The sequence below is a fragment of the Borostomias antarcticus genome (genome assembly GCF_949987555.1).
Source record: "Borostomias antarcticus genome assembly, chromosome: 1".
Lineage (NCBI taxonomy): Eukaryota > Metazoa > Chordata > Actinopteri > Stomiiformes > Stomiidae > Borostomias > Borostomias antarcticus.
The window spans coordinates 47,887,681-47,906,533 of record NC_140234.1 but is presented as its reverse complement, the minus strand read 5'-3'; the positions used below and the strand labels follow the sequence as shown (position 1 = coordinate 47,906,533).

At 46.2% G+C, this 18,853-nt stretch overlaps 1 protein-coding gene across 1 annotated transcript in view; it reads left to right on the top strand.

Moving 5' to 3' along the window:
- Positions 1 to 18,853, top strand: part of dscamb (Down syndrome cell adhesion molecule b) — a gene marked incomplete at both ends in the record, with an annotated part of 134,654 nt that overhangs the window by 59,721 nt on the left and 56,080 nt on the right. Inside the window, 4 exon segments of the mRNA XM_084447812.1 lie at positions 15,634 to 15,780; positions 16,443 to 16,721; positions 17,108 to 17,383; positions 18,369 to 18,665. Coding sequence (XP_084303938.1) covers positions 15,634 to 15,780; positions 16,443 to 16,721; positions 17,108 to 17,383; positions 18,369 to 18,665 — 999 coding nt within the window.

Here is an 18,853-nt window from a genome sequence, read left to right as displayed (position 1 = left end):
ACACCTCCCTGTAGTGTAATTCAGCATTACTCATCACAACCATCCCACCTCTTCCTCTCTCTAGGCTCTGCTCCGGGGATAAGCCAGGGTTAGCTGCGTGGCTAAGAGCACCGTGTTCGTGTCTGTTCTTCTGTGCTGTTGAAACTCCAGCCGGGTGATGTGTGTGTGTTTGTGTGTGTGTAATGTGTGGTGCTGTAAAAAAAGGCCCCAGACGGAGTCATGAATCACGCCGCTAGGGCCCGACCCAGATTGGCAATTATTCACCTGAGCGGAACCACCAAACGCCAGTGAGAACAGGTGATAGAGTTACGAGTGAGAGCACAACAACAGCAGTGTTGCCTTCTATGTGAATGTTGTTTCTGTTTCTGTGTGTGTGTGTGTGTGTGTGTGTGTGTGTGTGTGTGTGTGTGTGCGTGCGTGCGTGCATATTTGTGTAGGCCTACAGCATGTCATCACATCCACTGATCCCCAGTACCACTGTCTGTCTCTGTCTGTATTTCTCACTCAGTCACTGTCACCTACAGTACAGTCTGTTCTAATCAAGTCTGATTGTCAATATTTACAGTCGGCAGCCTCTCCGTCTTCGTCGCGCTCCGATTCCCCGCGCTTTCTCACCGTCAACTTAATCAGTCTCATCTCCGTTCAATTATATCAAGTGGAGGAAGTCGCAATCTCAAGTAGATCAAATTAAGCCCTATGCAAATGGCGAATCTCCTATCTTTTCCATGGCGGCAGGGTCACATGGCGGCGCGCCACTGCTAAATGGAATCTTAACACTAGAGATCACCCCATTACAATCGTTAAGTGACTGCCTGCCTACTCCTCCTGGTGATGAGTAATCCCTAATCTGGTGCATGTGAAATTATGGCGCATGGGGAAAAAAAAGGAAGTGTTGATTTATGTTGAAAATAGTCAGCAGCGCACCTTTAATATGGAATCGTAGAGGCTGTATCGCGCCATTGAAATGTTCAAAGCCAATTAGAATGTGGGAGATTGGTTCAGTCTATCCTAGCGTATGCTAAGATAACATTATCAGTTACCTGGTTATTTATCACGTCGTTACGTTTATGGACGGAATTACTGTCCATATAACTGATTAAGGTCAAGTTGGACCCTGAAAGTCTACCTGAGGAAATGTTACTTTTACACCAATGAGGAACTGTCAGAGAGGCTGGTTCTGTAGGTAACCTTTTGGTTATGCACATACGCCCAGAGAGCATCGTTTAATTCATGCGCCCAAGTGAATGAGTGTTCTGACCTTGTGGCGTGTAGAATTCTGCGACAAGCTTCATCCAACATGTCATTAAAATTCCAGACGCGGTTTCTGGCCTGCCGCAGGGGCTCTCACTCCTCCCATCTCCCCCCTGCACACACGCACAGGAAACCTTCAATCATGGGCTACTGCAGGATTCTTAGAGGCACACACACACTCATGTCTGACAGTTTGGAGAAGATGAACGAGTTTGGAGTGGACTATATAGATGTTCCTAGACTTCCAGATGCGTTTCTGACAATGTATTTATTTGAGATGGACATACTGTAAGATAAATTGTTGCATTCATACATCGGAGTCGGGAGTGGCAGCATTTTTTGTGCACTGACCACAATGTTGATGTCTATAGTGTAATCTGGATTAGCATTCAGTGGTGCTGTGTTCATGTAATGCTGGCGTGGATTTAATCCTAATTTTCTCTTCATTGATCCTACCACCACCACCTGCTTATTGTCATACAATACTTTCAAAACACCCTGAAACAGCTAGGCATAGTTTAATTTGCTAAACAATATACAACCTCACAATGAATATTGCATTAGGGCCAGTTGTGCAAAAACCTTTGGGAATAAGAGGTCTGTTTGTCCTTGTTGGTATGCAGAACATAGCCAGATATAAGGCAGTCAACATCATTCCATAGATTAAATAATATTTATTTGTGGTGGAATTATAATTCCTCTCTCAAATCTGTTACCAGAGCTCTAGTCCCTGGTTCATCCGTGGGTAGACATGGCTTCTTACTGAGTAGCTACTACGATAGATTAAGAACCGCTTATTTGTGGCATAATCACAAATTAGGCCTATCGTCTGACTGTGGATAGGAACGCCAATATCAGGCATTCTGACAGCCAAGGAGATGAGGAGATGAGGCGGGGATGAGGGAGAGAGAAGCCTAGAGAGAGAGAGAGAGAAAGAGAGAGAGAGAGGGTTGAATAAGAGAGGGAGGGGGCAGACAGCTATGGAGGGAGGCAGGTGGGGAGGGAGGGAGAGATGGAGAAAAGGAGGGGAAGAGGGCACAAGTGGGAGAGAGATGGAGAGAGCCAGGGAGGGAGGGAGGGAGGGAGAGAGCCAGGTGGAGAGGGGAAGTGGGAGGAAGAGAGGGACTTTGGTTTCCTCAGACAGCTGGTGATGTGCAGCTGTCTAAGAGGCAGCGCTCCCCACAGCCTCTACACAGTCTGGCCTGTGTGTGAAAATGATGATGAAGATGATGAAGATGATGATGATGGTGAAGATGATGAAGATGATGATGTTGATGATGAGGAGGATGATGATGAAAAGCAGTATCACTTGAGAGAGGAAGTGAGATGTAGATCAAGCTCCCCCCCCCTCCCTCCCCCCCCCCCCCCCCCCCCCCCCCCCCACACACACACACATGCTGAAAAGGTCAGGATTTACAGTGGAAGTGATTCTTAAGGGCACATAGATAGGGATACAGCTGTCATAGAAATTCCTCACAGTGACATATTATTGAGCCATCATGTCACTCTGTGACATGATGACCTTTGGCTGACACACCCGATCATCAACTTTCCTTTTGTCAAACCCGGTAAATAATCACCACAGCGCTGCTCTGTTTTCTCTCAGATTACATTTGCAGTATTTCCGAAGCATTTCTAGTTTGTTTGAAGGGTGACATGCATCTAAGTCAACACAGTACCATGTGTGATGGGTTTAGAGCAGGCGAATGGAGCCAGAGAGAGAAGCAGACATCACCACAGCAGTAGCTGTAATAAGGTCTTCTCCTGTGTTTTCCCCTCAGACTGGGCTAATATGGTTTTTGCTGGGTAATGATACAGAGACGTGAGCCCATATTCTCCAGTAATTGATCCTGCTGGCTACCGCCACGCGCTAACGAGCTAAACGAGCAGGAAACCCCTCCTAGCCAAGAGACATGCAAACCAATGAGAGTCAGATTGAGAGGAGAGAGAGAGAGAGAGCGAGAGAGAGAGAGAGAGAGAGAGAGAGAAAGAGAGGCATGGGGGGTAGAGAGAGAAAGAGATAGAGAAAGAGAGAGAATACATTCTCTAATACAAAGACATTCTAGGGTTTGAGCCGTTACTATGACGGCTGCGGCGTACTGCAACAGATCAAAGGGAGTGATGTAAAAGGTTAGAGAGAGAGAGAGGGAGAGAGAGAGAGAGAGAGATAGGGAGAGAGAGAGAGAGAGAGAGAGGGAGAGAGAGAGAGGGGGAGAGAGAGAGAGAGAGAGAGGGAGATCCAGAGAGAGAAAGAGAGAGGGAGAAAGAAGTTGCTTGAGTATTCTATCCTTTTTCCCCACCCCTGAGAGAGAGAGATTTTTATTTTATATATAAAAAAACCTTTAACAATTCATACTAAGTACACAAACTCATTCAGATATACACCAAATAGACAAAAAGACAAACAACAATAAAAAACACAAAAACAATACACTCTCAAAAATGAACCAGCAGTAACCCCTCCCGCACAGAGCATAACACTCCCCCAACCCCCCATAAATTCATAAAACTCCCCATGTCATTTGTCATCTTGTAAAATTCAAATTCTCTCTAAAGCGAGCAGTCATCAAACCTTTACACATACACACTGGATCAACTGACCCCCCACCCAAGAGAGAGAGAGAGAGAGAGAGAGAGAGAGAGAGAGAGAGAGAGGGGGAGAGAGAAGGAGAGAGAGGGAGAGAGAGGAAGAGAGAGAGAAAGAGAGAGAGAGGGAGAGATAGGAGACAGGGAGAGAGAGAGAGAGAAACGGAGAGGAGAGTGAGTGAATGAGAGAAAGAGAGAGAGAGAGAGAGAGAGAGAGAGAGAGAGGGGGGGGAGAGGACAGAGCACCCCCCTTTCATCTTTGACAACATCCACAGGGGGATTGGAGGCCTTTGTGAACTTGGAGTGAAATATTTCAAAGGGGTGGTAGAACTGAAGCTCATCTCCAAGCATGTTCAGTCTTGGGGTTGTGAGGAGGACTGGAAGATGAAACACACCTGCTTCTCCATCCTCCCTTTTTCACACCTGACATTACAGGAAGGGAATAGTTAACATTCATAATTGTTACAGTATATCTGTCTTTGAGAATTGCAAATATTCTGAATTCAAGGCTGAACTCAAGTGTGTTGAAGCATTTAGCTCTATTCTTTGTGTCCATATGATCTTTAAATGTTAAACTACTGTACATATGGTCTACAGAAGTTCTTTCTATGTGGTGTAGGTTTTGAAAAACATACTGTTTTGTAAGTGGCGGCGTATTTATAGCAATGGCTAATTGCCCATATGAAGCAATCCAATCTCACTTAAACTGTTGATTGCTGCTGAGTGCACGATCAAGAATTCATTAGCCGCTAATTACATTTCAAGACTACAACACCGCTGTTTTAAGAATCTACTGTAACCCGCTCTCTTTCTGTTTCTCCTTCATGCGCCCTCCATCACCTCGGGATAAACAGGTAAGCCAGGTTCATATGCATGTGTGAAACCGTGATTGGTCGTTCTCAGGACAGCTTAAACCCAGCACACATTAGGGCTTTGGATTTCCTAGGATCCCTCCCAGATGTGTCGCACGCTCAAAAGACAAACGACCCAGGCTCGCCAAACCATAAACAAAGCCTGGATTGAGAGTGGTGGCTCCTACGCTAGAAGAGAGAAGAAGTGTGTGTGCGTGTGTATGCGCGTGTGTGTGTGTGTTTGTGGGTCTGCGTGTGTGTGTGCGCGCGTGTGTGTGTGCGTGTGTTTGTGTGTGTGTTTGTGGGTCTGAGTGCGTGTGTGTGCGCACGCGTGTGTTTGTGGGTCTGCGTGCGTGCGTGTGTGTGCGCGCGCGTGTGTGTTTGTGGGTCTGCGTGTGTGTGTGTGCGTGTGTGTGTGTGCATGTGTGTGTGCACGCCTGTGCGTGTGTGTGTGTGCGAGCGAGTCTGTGTGTTTGGTTGTTGCTGGGGCAGGAGCGGAGATGGAGCCTGCCTGCTGAATATTCATGCCGTGTGCTGGCGGGTTGGTGTGGCTGGGAGATAAGGCGTTTATGTTCTGGCAGCCGCGGGAAGAGGAAGAGGGGAAAAAAAAAGAAAAAAAAAGCGAAGGGCGCCAATGGGCGGCGCGGCGACGTGTAGACATCAGTGGTTTAATGGCTTGAATCTAACTCTAGCCAATTAAAAGGCATGCAGCGTGCACCGGGGCGGGCGCCCATTCATTTCAGGGGAAATTGAGGTTGAAATGAGCCCATTGTTGGGCCACGTGGCCCGGGGTGCATACCGAGCGCCAGCCCCCCCCCCCCCCCCCCCCTCCCCCTCCTCCGCAGTCCCTGTAGCACTCTCTAAAGGGATAGACTGAGGAGAGAGGAGGGTGTCTGTCCAGGCCGGAGACGGGGATGGACAAGGGGAGGCAGTGTGTGTGTGTGTGTGTGTGTGTGGGGGCGGGGGGGGGGGTAGGCAGGCAGATGCAGGGAGAGGTGAGGCCAGACATGCAGGCAGATAGGACAGACAAACAGGCAAGAAGACAAGACAGACTTGCACACACACACGCAGTTCCACTATAACAGGCTACTAGTCCCCTTAATGATCCATATTCTCCCCTCTAACACATCTAACTAACACTTCTAAACATCCTCATCAGCCTACTACTCCTTGCACAGCTCAAATCCACCATTTTTTGCTTTCCTCAAACCATGCTATCATATGCACAGAAAGTTAAGATGGAGTCATGAAGCTTTCAGTATGACTCTCTGTTTAGCTTCCATCCTGCTCGCCTGATTGGTCGGTAGCGAATCACAGAGAGTCTAGCCGTCAGGGCGGCCGCTGAATGAGTCCACATGTGACCTTTGGTTAATGTCACACGTCACAGGCTTTTATGTCACCCGGAGACAACATGACATGACAGGAATCTTTAGTGACTTTTTTTCCCGTCCCATGTTTCCTCCCCTCGAAACAAGCGGCCATCGTCAAGGATATTTTCGAGCAGGCGGACAACATTAACTATCCTTGTGAGTGGTCTTGATGGACGAAGGGCAGTCTGCTGGAAAGGGGTCTCGGCAGCGGTGTGTGTGAGTGTGTGTGTGTGTGTGTGTGTGTGCATTGAGGGGTTCCCCAAGAGGTGTAGAAGACAATGGCTAAGGCATGATAGAGCTTTTCTGCACCAAGATTCCTGACCTTCAACACATTCATAACATGAGAGAATGAACACGTCATTGATACCTACAGTATATTACAAGTAAACACAGCTTAATCTTTTTGAGAAATTCATTTCCAAAGTGTATAACAAACATCCTCATTATGAGGTTGATAGGTACAGTATATGACTGCCATCAAGAGTTTGAGAGCAGAGCTTAGCCAGAGCCAGTCAGACGGAGGCAAAGCCCTTAGATGGACCTGCCCAAGGCTGCAGGTACAGTAGTGTTTAACCAGCGCTGGTCTCATCAAGCCATGTGTGTTATTTAATTACTGAAGCTTGACCGATTCCCTCTTTTTCTTATCTTTTCTCTCTCTCTCTCTCTCTCTCTCTCTCTCTCTCTCTCTCTCTCTCTCCACAGTATCTTTGTCATTTAATCTTTTCCTTTAACTTACTGGCTTAGTCTCTCTCTCTGTCTGTATCTCTCTCTCTCTCTCTCTCTCTCTCTGTCTCTCTCTCTCTCTCTCTCTCTCCCTCTTTCCTCTGGTAAATTAAAGGCCTCAGGGCGTGTCGCGTGTGTGTGTGTGTGTGTGTGTGTGTGTGTGCTGCAGTAGGTCTTTGCCTCTTTTCATTTGAGTCATCATCTGGAAAGGGCACAAGCTTCTATCAGAAAATTTATGTTTTTTTTTGGTGTTTAGTATCAGATCGCAGATATGACAAAATGTTGCTTTTGGGCAAGTGTTTCAGAAGTGGGACATTTTATGAATAAATGGGCTATTTCAAGTTGTTAAGTAGGTCAGATAGAGAAGAAGACTTGTGTTACAATACATTGACATACCTATGTAAAGTTTTCAAATAGACATGACATACTTTACATACCTATACCTGTACAGCGCTACGGAAGAGGTCACACACACATTACACAATATGGGATCCAATATTCACGTACCATTATCATTGTCTCATCATTTTCCCGTATTGTTTTCGCTGTACGCTACTCTCATTGTAGGCAGAATGATAATGCTAGTCTTTTCTGTGAGCTTTTAAAAGGGCACACATCAATAGCTGTATGCTCCCTCTCTCAGCGTGCCGTGCATAATTTATGACAGACGTTGTCAATACTTTTGATTGCATGTTTTTTTTCTTTCTGCCTTGATCGATTGATGTATTTATCACCAGCAGTTTATGCTTCTCTCTCTCTCAAGCGGACAGCTCTTTAGCTTAGTGCGGACTGTAGACTGGCTGTTTTCTGCACTGTATTTGTTTACATGGATTCGAAAATACTGGATATTGTGCTGTGTATTGTAGGCGATTGACCCACAGCTTGATACCGCAGAGTTATCTGATGCCAGAGTGTGTGGATCGATTGTATTGTTGCGGCTGTGGGTGGATATGTCAGGTCTGGTGGTTTGTGTGTGTGTGTACGTGTGTGTGTTGATTTTGGTCAGGGCATTGTGTTGCTCCGACTACACCCCCCAGTGTTGAAGCAGTGCAGCTAAGGTGGCACACAGCAGTTTTCAATCACTGACTGACTCACAGAACTCTGCAGCAAAGTCAGGATGCTGTTAAGAGAAAATGTGTTTGTGTGTGTTTGTGTGTGTATCGTATGTGTGTTTGTGTGTGTGTATTGTATGTGTGTTTGTGTGTTCAGTGTTGTACAGTACGTGCATTTTTCTACATTTGTGCCTGCCTGTGTCTGTGCATGTGTATTGTACACTGTTCTTTGTGTGTGTGTGCGTGTGTTTCTACTGCACACTGTATACAGTACGAATAGATTATTTAGGAGGCCGGGAGCTAGATGCGAGGGAGAGGCAACAGTTGCCCTGACAACGACAGCAGCTGTCAACACCTCCGTCTTAATAGTGACAAATGGTACTTATTACATCAGCGTTAATTTCCCCTGATCTCCCTCAGATGAAGATAGTTAGCCTGCACTGATCAAATTGTGTCAGCGTAATTACTGGGAACAGACCCTATTAAAAGCCAGGGCCTCGGACTCAGTGTCCAGCCTCATACTTTCGCCTATCACTCACGCGCGTCTGCGCAAGGGCGATGTAGACAATGGGGTTGAGATCCCTCTATCCTAATATCCTTAAGTCCACGTATCAACTCACTCAGACAAAGGGAGAGAGAGAGGGGGGAGGAGGAGAGACCAGGGAGGATAATGGACTCTTTGCTGTTGACAAGATGGAGTCTGGTTTCTGTTACTGACACAGGTCTGTATCTGTATCCCTAACAGAACCAAGATGGAGGCACCGTAGAAAAGGTATGACATGATTTTGATGTAACATTTTCCATACATCTGGGAGACATTCGGGAGTGGCATCTCATCTTGGGAGTTGGAGATAGCGAGCAACATTGATGGCCTGAGGGAAGAATTTGGGGAAATGTGCATCATTCGAAAAACAAATTATTGAAATAGAAATTTCATTAAAGTTTCATCCAGCCTTACAATAACCTCAATTACCATAAGCAATTTCAACAGCTTTCCAGATATGGATTTAGTGTTGCCAGTAGCTCAGTGGAGAATAGTCCTACTGTCATTCTGTCAGTCTCGTTTTCTCCCTCCCCCCTCTCTCTGTCTGTCTGTCTCTCTCTCTTTCTCTCTCTCTCTCTCACTTGTTGAGACTGGAACGAGGGAATGAAATTCACAAATTAGTCTAGTCTGATAGAAATGTGTTAATTGCTGTTGTTAAGCTGCTGCAATAATGAGGTTATGATGGCAGACTGCTCCACATGGCATATGATTTAGTCCTGAGCCCACATCAACTGGCTGGAAGGACGATGGGGAAAAGACAGTGCAAAATTTAATCACTCGTTTTACTATCTGTTGGCAAAGTGTCCATGTAGTCAAATATACATTAAGGGGCGAGAAGGTCTCCAGCTATGCTGTGGAGATGTTTAGTAGCAGTCCATAAAGAGAGAAGGCAGATTAATGCATCATTATAGAACACAGGAGATCACATGGGGACATGGGGAGGCCATGTTTAAGGCTGTGCCATTTTAACATCCACTGTGTACTACTAACCTGTGGTGCATGACCTCTCATCGTTTGTGTCTGTGTCAAGTCTACAAAAACAATGCGTGTTTTTGTGTTTTCTGTCCTCTTCACTTCCTGCAGCTACTGACCAATGTAGTAGATCTCTGGTAGGACCTATGGTTGTCCATTGTTGGTTTTCTTTGTCCATATACCTCTCTGTTAATAATAACATTAGCCAAGCCTGCTTCTCTACCCGGCCCTTAGGAGACACATTGATAAACAACAGTCACAAGATTGCCCAGTCCACACTAGCAGCTACTCAACTAATCAACCTTAGATTGAAATGCTAAGTAGCTAGCTAGCTCGCTATGGGAGTCTATTCTGTAGTAAGACCTGACCTTGGCTTGTGGGGTACACATATCGCAGATTCCCTGTGGCCACAGACGCAGGAGGAAGGAGAATTTGGAATACCTCTCATCAGGACGGGAGTTGGCGGGGACAATAGCAGCCCTAATTATGCGGTGCGCAGGGCATGGAGAGCACGGTTAGCACGGTCGCGGCTGGAGAACTCCTCCACACCATGGAGCACATGGAATGTGGGAGCGAGGAGGAGGGATGATTAATTATGCATGCAGGTACAGTAGCTAGCTGGCTTTCCAGGCTCCAGGCTGTGTGTTTATAAGAGCTAGCTGAGGAGAGAAGGTCCCCAAGGCTAGGCCGTCTGGAGCCCCACTCATAGCTTTGATGGGTCTATAGTAGCCCAATAATCTCTTACATAGGCCTTGTGTTTCTAGATCAGGCTCACTGGTATTACTAACATGAAGAGCCTGGATAGGATTAGGCATTTGTTCATTTATTGGCGAAAGAGGCAAAAATGGTAAATCTTAAAATGGTAAATGGCTAATTCAGGTGAATTATTGTTCGGCTATATGCAACATGCTAGCTAATTGATTGCCTATAGCCTACCTTTCACCTTAGTTTTCTGAGATGCCTGTGCTGCTAATACTGTACTTAATTTCATCAGCAAATATTTTCACAAAAATATACTGTAGCATTACAATGCTAGAATACTGCACTCACACAGAAATATTCAAACTATGATTTTCATAGATTTTAATCTGTCACTCAATCTGTAGAGAGTAAATCAACAAGGTTGAAATCTGCAGCAGTCCACTGGGATGTATATGTAATGAATCTTGATGAAATGTAATAATTGTATTACCTGCTGTAGTGAGAATTAGAGCTTCTGTAACATAAGTGGTTTAATATCAATTTGCACTGTATGCTATGTCAAGAGGTATTTCAGGCTACAGTAAAGTGTGCTAGGCACATCGAGCTTTTGTTTTGTTGATGGACTAATTCTAATTTTAGTTTATTGACTGAATAACAGATTCGAAATAAGCAACTGAATCAAAACCAAAAAGTAGGTACTGTACTCCATGTCTCTTTGGAAAAAGGGTAATGTCTACATGATTTATTAATATGACATATTTCACTCGTATGATTTTGTCTATCAAATATGCATTGTTCGTCTCATGGCAGTCTGACATTTTTTGCATGGATAACAACCCACCTGAATGATTTATAAGGAATCAAAATGCGTCTTTAATTTACACTGGAGTGAATAACACCAGTCACAGCAAACATCAGATGCTTCAGGCTACACGCTAATAACCAAAAGTTGTCAAATTACGTCTCTAAGATGACTCCAATTTAGAGAATATTTGCCCGGATCAGGGATGAGGCCCGGATCAAAGGAGCTGTGGCCTTAAGTGGTGTTCTGATGTGGCACAAAGGAGAGAAGTGGAAGCCGAGGTGAGGAAATGGCGACATGCATCACCACCCTTACACACATTCATTACTGACGCTCCGCGGAGCGTTCACTGGCCGACCCGCCAGTTCGCCGTGCACCGGCTGTCGCTTGTGTGGGCTCTGTGTAGTGGAAGAGATAGGATGAGTTTTTTTTTATTGACCTTGCAGGTAAGGGGGGGAGGGGTCCCTCTCTAAACAAGATGGCTTCCTCCCTAACCTGCTCACACTGTATACCTTCATAGTAAACATTCACTCACCTTACACTGGTTCATTTCTCTAGGGGCGTTTGAGTTTAGAACACAAGGAGGGTCTGTGGTCGTGTGTGCCTGCTGGGTTTCTCTCCAGAGAACAGACACAGCTAGCCACTGTTACCCTGCTCTTAGTATTCTGGACACACTCTGCACAACTGGGGAGAGGCTTACTGGGGAGAAAGAGGGAGGACAAAAGAGGAATAGAGAGATGGTTGAGGAAGAATAGAAGCCAGCAAGGGTTGAATATTCTAAAGCCTTGAATGAAAGCTAATACATGTAACTCTCATACTGTATGCCAGTGCTAATTCTTACTTCTGCAAACTCAAATACATGTTCTCAAAGGTGAGAGTTAAAATACAGTATGTTCTCTAAGGGGAGAGTTAAAATACAGTATCTTCTCTAAGGTGAGAGTTAAAAGTATGTTCTCTAAGGGGAGAGTTAAAAGTATGTTCTCTAAGGGGAGAGTTAAAAGTATGTTCTCTAAGGTGAGAGTATACAGTATGTATGTTCTCTAAGGGGAGAGTATACAGTATGTATGTTCTCTAAGGGGAGAGTATACATTATGTATGTTCTCTAAGGGGAGAACATACATGGGGAAGTTAAAATACTGTACTGTATGTTCTCTAAGGTGAGTGTTAAAATACGGTATGTTGTCAAACGGTAAATGGACTGCACTTATACGTATAGCGCTTTTGTCCAAACTGCTTTACAATGGCCTCTCATTCACCCATTCACACATACATTCACACACACACACACACGGCAGCTGCCATGCAAGGTGTTAGCCTGCTCATTGGGAGCAATTTGGGGTTCAGTGTCTTGCCCAAGGACACTTCCACATATGGACAGGAGGAGGCGGGATTCGAACCGCCGACCCTACGATCATTGGACGACCTGCTCTACCTCCACTCCGGCTGTGGCTCAGATGAGTCAAAGATGAGAGTATACAACATGTTCTCCAAGGGGAGAGATTTCTGGATGCGTGGTAGACCACAGACCATGTGAGATCCATGTGGCCAGCCAGCGACGCTTCGAGGCGCAGACCCCGTGAGCTCCCCAGTGAGGTCACTCGGTGACCTGGCCGCATTCAGACCAGATTAGAGATCAGATCAGATGGGCTGCATGAGGCAACACACCTTGTTGACCCCCCCAGCAGCCACCAATTACAGCAATGCTGACATCATCACCCACCGGAGGGAGCTGAGGCCGAGGAACAACAATCCATATTCATACTAATCTCAAAGGCCTAGCTGGCTATTTCTCACAGCTTTCCTCTTGATATATCCTCTTGATTTTTCGGCGCTGACGGGCGGAAACCTCATACTGTATGTCCATCTTGGTGATTTTTTTGAACTTTTTTTTTTTTGTTTAATTTTTTACATCAATTGAAAGCTGAGACTATCCTTTACAACCTCTGAACACTTCCCAGCCCTGGGACCAATTAAATGTATTCTAAACAGCTCATCTCACTGTATGTGATTTTGCTCAAAAACAGAAATTGGAATGTTTTTTTTTGCTATTTTGGAGATACAAGGTTTCCGCCTGACAGCGACATTCTATTTTAGGATTTATAAACATATTGGCCTTTAGCTTTAGCATAAAAGGTGTCTATTTCTGCTTCCATGCTACTGTACATTTTGTGACAGGTTTCCCCCCATACATTAGTGGTGGATATAGCCTACAAATAGAATCATTCATCTGTGTTTTAGTAGGAAGGCTGGCTTTACACAAACATAATTGGGCCAGAGGAGTTACCACATAGCCTGTAGCCAAGAACAACTCCATCCATCATCTCTGTGTCTCTGGTGTCCCTAGAACTGGGTCTCTCGCTGCCTGAGTCACCAAACAGAGAAGCTGTTGTACTTTCTCCAGACTTCCCCTTTAAGAGAGGAAGATAGTCTCCATCTCATCTATATGTCGCGCCTTATTTAACATGCTAAGTATGAGAGTCGGCGGGAGATATTAGATTCAGTTCCCGGCAAAGTGAGGGGGATTAGATTAAGTGTGTGTCTGGAGAACGGAGAGCTCCTTCACACTAGCAAGGTGAGGAAATGTGCGGTAGGCTGCTCAACTCACAACAACGCAGAGCACCTACAGTAGTATGCTACCTTTCCGGTCAATGTAAAAGAATCCCTGTTACAAACATTAAGGTTGTTGGCTTGAGTATCGGGTTCAAGTATTATTTTATTTTTTTACACTATGTTTACACATAAATACTGCAGAACTGAACAATATCAATACTGATAATACTCCAGTTCTATGCTGGCAATGACTTGTGCGGTTGGCAAAGTAAAGCGCAATGAAAGCGACACCGAGGCAATCACAGAAAGGGCAGAGGAGGAGAACACGATACCCGTCCTGTTGTTTCGATTTTCCTGCAGTGGGTTTAGCCCACTGCGCTTCTTTAGCCTCCCCTCTCCCCACTCCCCTGTCTGTCACAACACAATAACAGAGGCCTGACATCTTAAAAGGCACCAGAGGAGCATGGAGGTGCTCAGAGAGAAAATTGCAGTTGCACACACGGCGGCTAGAGGGAAATAGCATTTTGTCTTGCTCAAGATGGATTCCACAGTGAGGTTTCAGAGAACCAGTACATAATCAAAATGGAGAACTCAGAGGGAGAAAAAAAATAAGGAAAGGCTACGTAGACAGCTCTGCTCTAGGCCCTATGGTTGGGGACATCATATAAGCTGTATACCTCTGCATTCACAGTCATTTGCTTTCATATTGAATGCACAATGAATGGGGCATGTTTGTATAATGGAAGGAGCAAAGGTTGGATGAAGCATATGAATGGCTTTTTGAGACGATGATTCTCTCTGCCAAACTGAATTTATGTATTTTTTGCAGAAAGAATTTGGCAAGAAAAGAAAGGAGAAATGGTGTGATACAGCATCTCAGGAAAGATCCACTCCCACTGATAAACACATACACGCACACACACACACACACACACACGCACACGCACACGCACACACACACACGCACACACTCCCCCCTCTCTCTATGGATTGTCTGTCTCTCACAGCAGCATTTAAACGAGAGATGAAACCCCTGCAGGATATGAGATCCGTGGACTCTGGTGCTGTTCTAACTAGGTCAATGCTTACAATAGCTGCATACTTTTTCCCTCTCTCGCCTCGATCCATATGCATAATTCTTTTATATTATGCTACAAGGTTGATTGCCCATTTATTTGAATAAACATTTGATATTATATTGAATTGGATATAAGAGATGCTCAGATTATTTGCATGTTTTTCTCTCCTTGTACTGTATTTCTCCCTTTGTTTGCAGAATTTAGAAATGGCTAGATTCCATGTAATATTAAAGATAGCAGGATAGATATTAGTTTAGCAAACACTGACATTTCCTTTTTTCATGTGTAATATTAATATTTTGGGCAATATCCACATAATTCATAAACATTATGCGACTGAAACCTTTACCGGTATCTAATCCTTTGCCATATTGACATTGAAACTGAAGTACACGTCTGTATTAGACTTGGGAGGTTCTCCGTAGCCTATTTTTGCGCAGGGAATTTTCCTCAGGCTTTATCTAAAGGCACCTTCCTTTCTTCTCTGTCAGTGGGCCTGGCTGATTTTAACTGGCACTGCTGTCCCCAACAGTAGAGGCTGGGGGCCCTAAATGCTTGCTAAGCTCCCTCTGCCTTAGCATGCTCACCACAACACGGGGAGGACAATCTCCTGCAAATTGCTTTTTCGATCAGTTTTGACATCAATCAGTTCCCGCGGGGATACGGCATGCATATGATCTCCAGAGGAAGGTATCATTCCTTATGGATGCTGACAACCCCACTCAGTCTGCCTTGATCCCTGGAATTAGCATGATATTACCTCCCAGACGGAACCGGCTGTGACACCTGGAGAGGATCTGTTCACTAGTTGGTGTTAGCTATAGCTTACTGGGACCAGTGAGGACAGGGGTCAAATGGGTAGGCTACCTGACTTCAAAGGTCTCGCTAGCCTACTGATCATGCTGTGATACCCAGTAGAGCTTATCTCTATTGGCAAAAGTCATCCTGTAAATGCTATAAGGATGTGGTAGTGCTTTCTCTGTTTACAGCTTCTTGTGCAATTTCCCCCCGGGGATCATTAAAGTTCTCCTACTACTACTACTACTACTAGTAGTAGTAGTAGGAGAACTATTGAATGTCTGACATCCAATAGTAACATTTGAATAACCCTTCTGCCTCTTCCTCTCGTTCTCTCTTTTCCACTATTCCAGGACAAAGGTATCTCATCACATCCACAGGAGCCTTGTATATTCTGGATGTTCTGCTTGAGGATGGCTTGAATAACTATCGTTGCACCACACGGCATCGCTACACTGGAGAAACCCGGCAGAGTAACAGCGCCCGTCTTTTCGTGTCAGGTCAGCGGTGCCTTACATATCTTGCTATACCCCACCATACCCCTCCATACCCTGCCATACACCTCCATACCTCTCCATACCCCTCCATACCTCTCCATACCCTGCCATACACCTCCATACCCCTCTATACCCTGCCATACCCCTCCATACCCCTCCATACCCCTCTATACCCTGCCATACCCGTCCATACCCCTCCATACCCCTCCAAACCCTGCCATACCCCTCCATACCCCTCCATACCTCTCCATACCCCTCCAAACCCTGCCATACCCCTCCATACTCCTCCATACCCCTCCATACCTTGCCATACCCCTCTATACCCTGCCATACCCCTCCCCCACATGAATATATATAGATATATAAAATGAAGGATATAATTCAGTCATAGATATATAATTCATGTTTTAAATGGATTCAAAATGTCACTTCCAGGGAGCGAGTTGTATTTTCAGCTGTATTTTAAAAATGTCAGTAAATTATGTAGAGTATCTATCACAATATGTATTATAACCACTATACCCTACCCTGCCATACCCCTCCATACCCGTCAAATTCCTTTCCTTTGCACTGTGATGAAGTGGAAACAGTGATACAGTTTCTTCGTGAGACACACATATATACTCACACACGTACCACCCCCCCCCCCCCCCCCCCCCCGTCAGACCCTACCAACTCTGAGCCAGGTATCCTGGATGGCTTTGACCAGCGTGAGGTCCTGGCCTCTCAGCGCGTGGAGCTGCCCTGTAAGGCGTTGGGCTACCCCATGCCCAAGTACCGCTGGCTGAAGGACAACAGCCCACTGGAGACTGACAGCAGACTCCGCCAGACCATCACCGGCCTGGTGATCGAAAGCGCCCAGCCCTCCGACGCCGGCACCTACGTGTGCGAGGTGTGGAATAGCTACGGCAATGCCGAGGTCATGGGCCAGCTCCTGGTCAAACGTGAGTCCAAACTGAGTTTCCTTTTTTACTTTACCATTGTTTTTATGTAAGGAGTCCCACTGAGAGACTAGGGTCTCTTTTTCAATTATTTTTATTTGTCTCCTTTGTTTGTGGGCCGGTGACACACATGAGGGGTATTCCTGAAAGGGGGGTATTCCAGAAAGGGGGTTTAGTGAAAGGTTTTCTAACCTTGAGATTGAATTGAATGGAATTGGATCTCAGAGTCAGCAAACTCAGAGTTTTCACCAAACCCGCTTTCTGGAATCCCCCACTGCAGTTGCTGCTCCAACTGACAGTATCTGTTTCGCAGACTTTGAAGTGCACACGCTTCTCACATGCTCACTTTCCTAACACACACCTGTCTCCTAACACACACCTGTCTCCAGAGCCTTTGAAGGCGGTGGTCAGTCCACGCAAGGTGAAAGGCAGCGTGGGTAGCAAGGTGTCGCTGTCCTGCAGCGTGAGCGGCTCCGACGACTGTGAGCTGTCCTGGTACCGCAACGGAGAGATCATCTACCCCGGGAACAACGTGCGCATCACCGGGATCAACCGGGAGAACCTGATCATGGAGGGCATGGCTAAGAGCGATGGCGGCGCCTACCAGTGCTTCGCCAGGAAGGGCAAGATGTCCGCCCAGGACTTTGTCCAGGTCATCTTAGAGGGTGAGAGAGAGAGAGAGAAAGGGAGAGAGAGAGGCGAGATATGATGAATGCTGTTTGCGCGGCTACTGTATGTTGCACCTGGTGAAAGGTGTGTGACACAATACACGTACTGTATGTACAATATACTGTACTGTATGTACATGTGTGTGTGTTCTCAGTACACATCCACAAGTGTGAATATCTTTACCATACGTGTGTTTGTGTGTGTACTAGTGTACTATGTGTGTGTATACAGTACATCGTGCGCGTGTGTGTGTGCGCGCGTGCGTGCTAGCGTTCACTGTGACTTGGCACAAACAGATGTGCGGTGCCGATTGATCAGGGGGCCCCGTGCGTCAATGAGCCCTGCCGCTATTAGCCTCGGCCCCACCCGCTCCCGATTGGCTCACCTGAGCCCGGTTGCTCGGGCAACTGCCTCCCCTGGCCGGGGAACTGTATAAAGAGGATATTGATAATCTATAATGATGTAGAGCATGCTGGGGTTATCAGAGAGCAGCAGCAGGCAGGCGTTCAAAGGGCACTCTGCTGCCTCTGAAAATAGAGCTGTTTTTCATCTGGCTCAGACCACGTCCGAGAAGAGAATCAGTCAATGTGCAGCTCTTAGCGACGGGGGTACAGTGCTGTCCTATACAGTATGTGGCTAAAAGCAATGTTTCATCGTGAAGGATGTCAAAACTTGTATTTAGTCTATTGATACATTTTTTGCAGTAAGCAAATATGAAAGAGAGACGTATGGAAAAAAACAGCCCATCAAGATGAGTAGTCATGCACGCTATTCACTGCGATTCACTCGTATTGGACGGCAGCGTTTTAATATATCTGAGCTGTCTGGACTTATAAAGGCTCGCTACTCTCCACAAGGGAATGTGGACGGCAGCAATCTCAATGATGTCTTCCAGTCAGCACTTCAGTCCATCTTACCCTTTTCCCGATGCCCCCATCTCTCTCTTCTGCCCCCCCCCCCCCCCGCCCCCCCCTTCTATAGACGGCACCCCCAAGATCCTGTCCTCCTTCAGCGAGAAGGTGGTCAACCCCAATGAGCCCGTCTTCCTGGTGTGCAACGTGAAAGGCACGCCCCCGCCCACCTGCACCTGGTCCCTGGACGACGACCCGGTCATCAAGGACAGCCACCACCACCTGGGCCACTACGAGAGCCACGAGGGCCACGTGGTCAGCCAGCTGAACGTCAGCCACACCCAGGTGCAGGACGGTGGCGTGTACCGCTGCACCTGCAGCAACTCGGCCGGGGGCGTCTACCACCAGGCTCGAATAAACGTAAGAGGTGCTTGTCAGATCAGCTCCTCCAAAACAAAAACAACAACAAAAACCACAAACATTGTTATACAACTCACTTGTGTTTTTTGTTTATTTATTTACTGCGCCTGCATGCGTTTCTGTCGACCTCGGTTCATCCCTTCCCCAAGTGCCTTCCAGATACCCAAGGTTCTCTCCGTCTGTGTCTGACTTTCT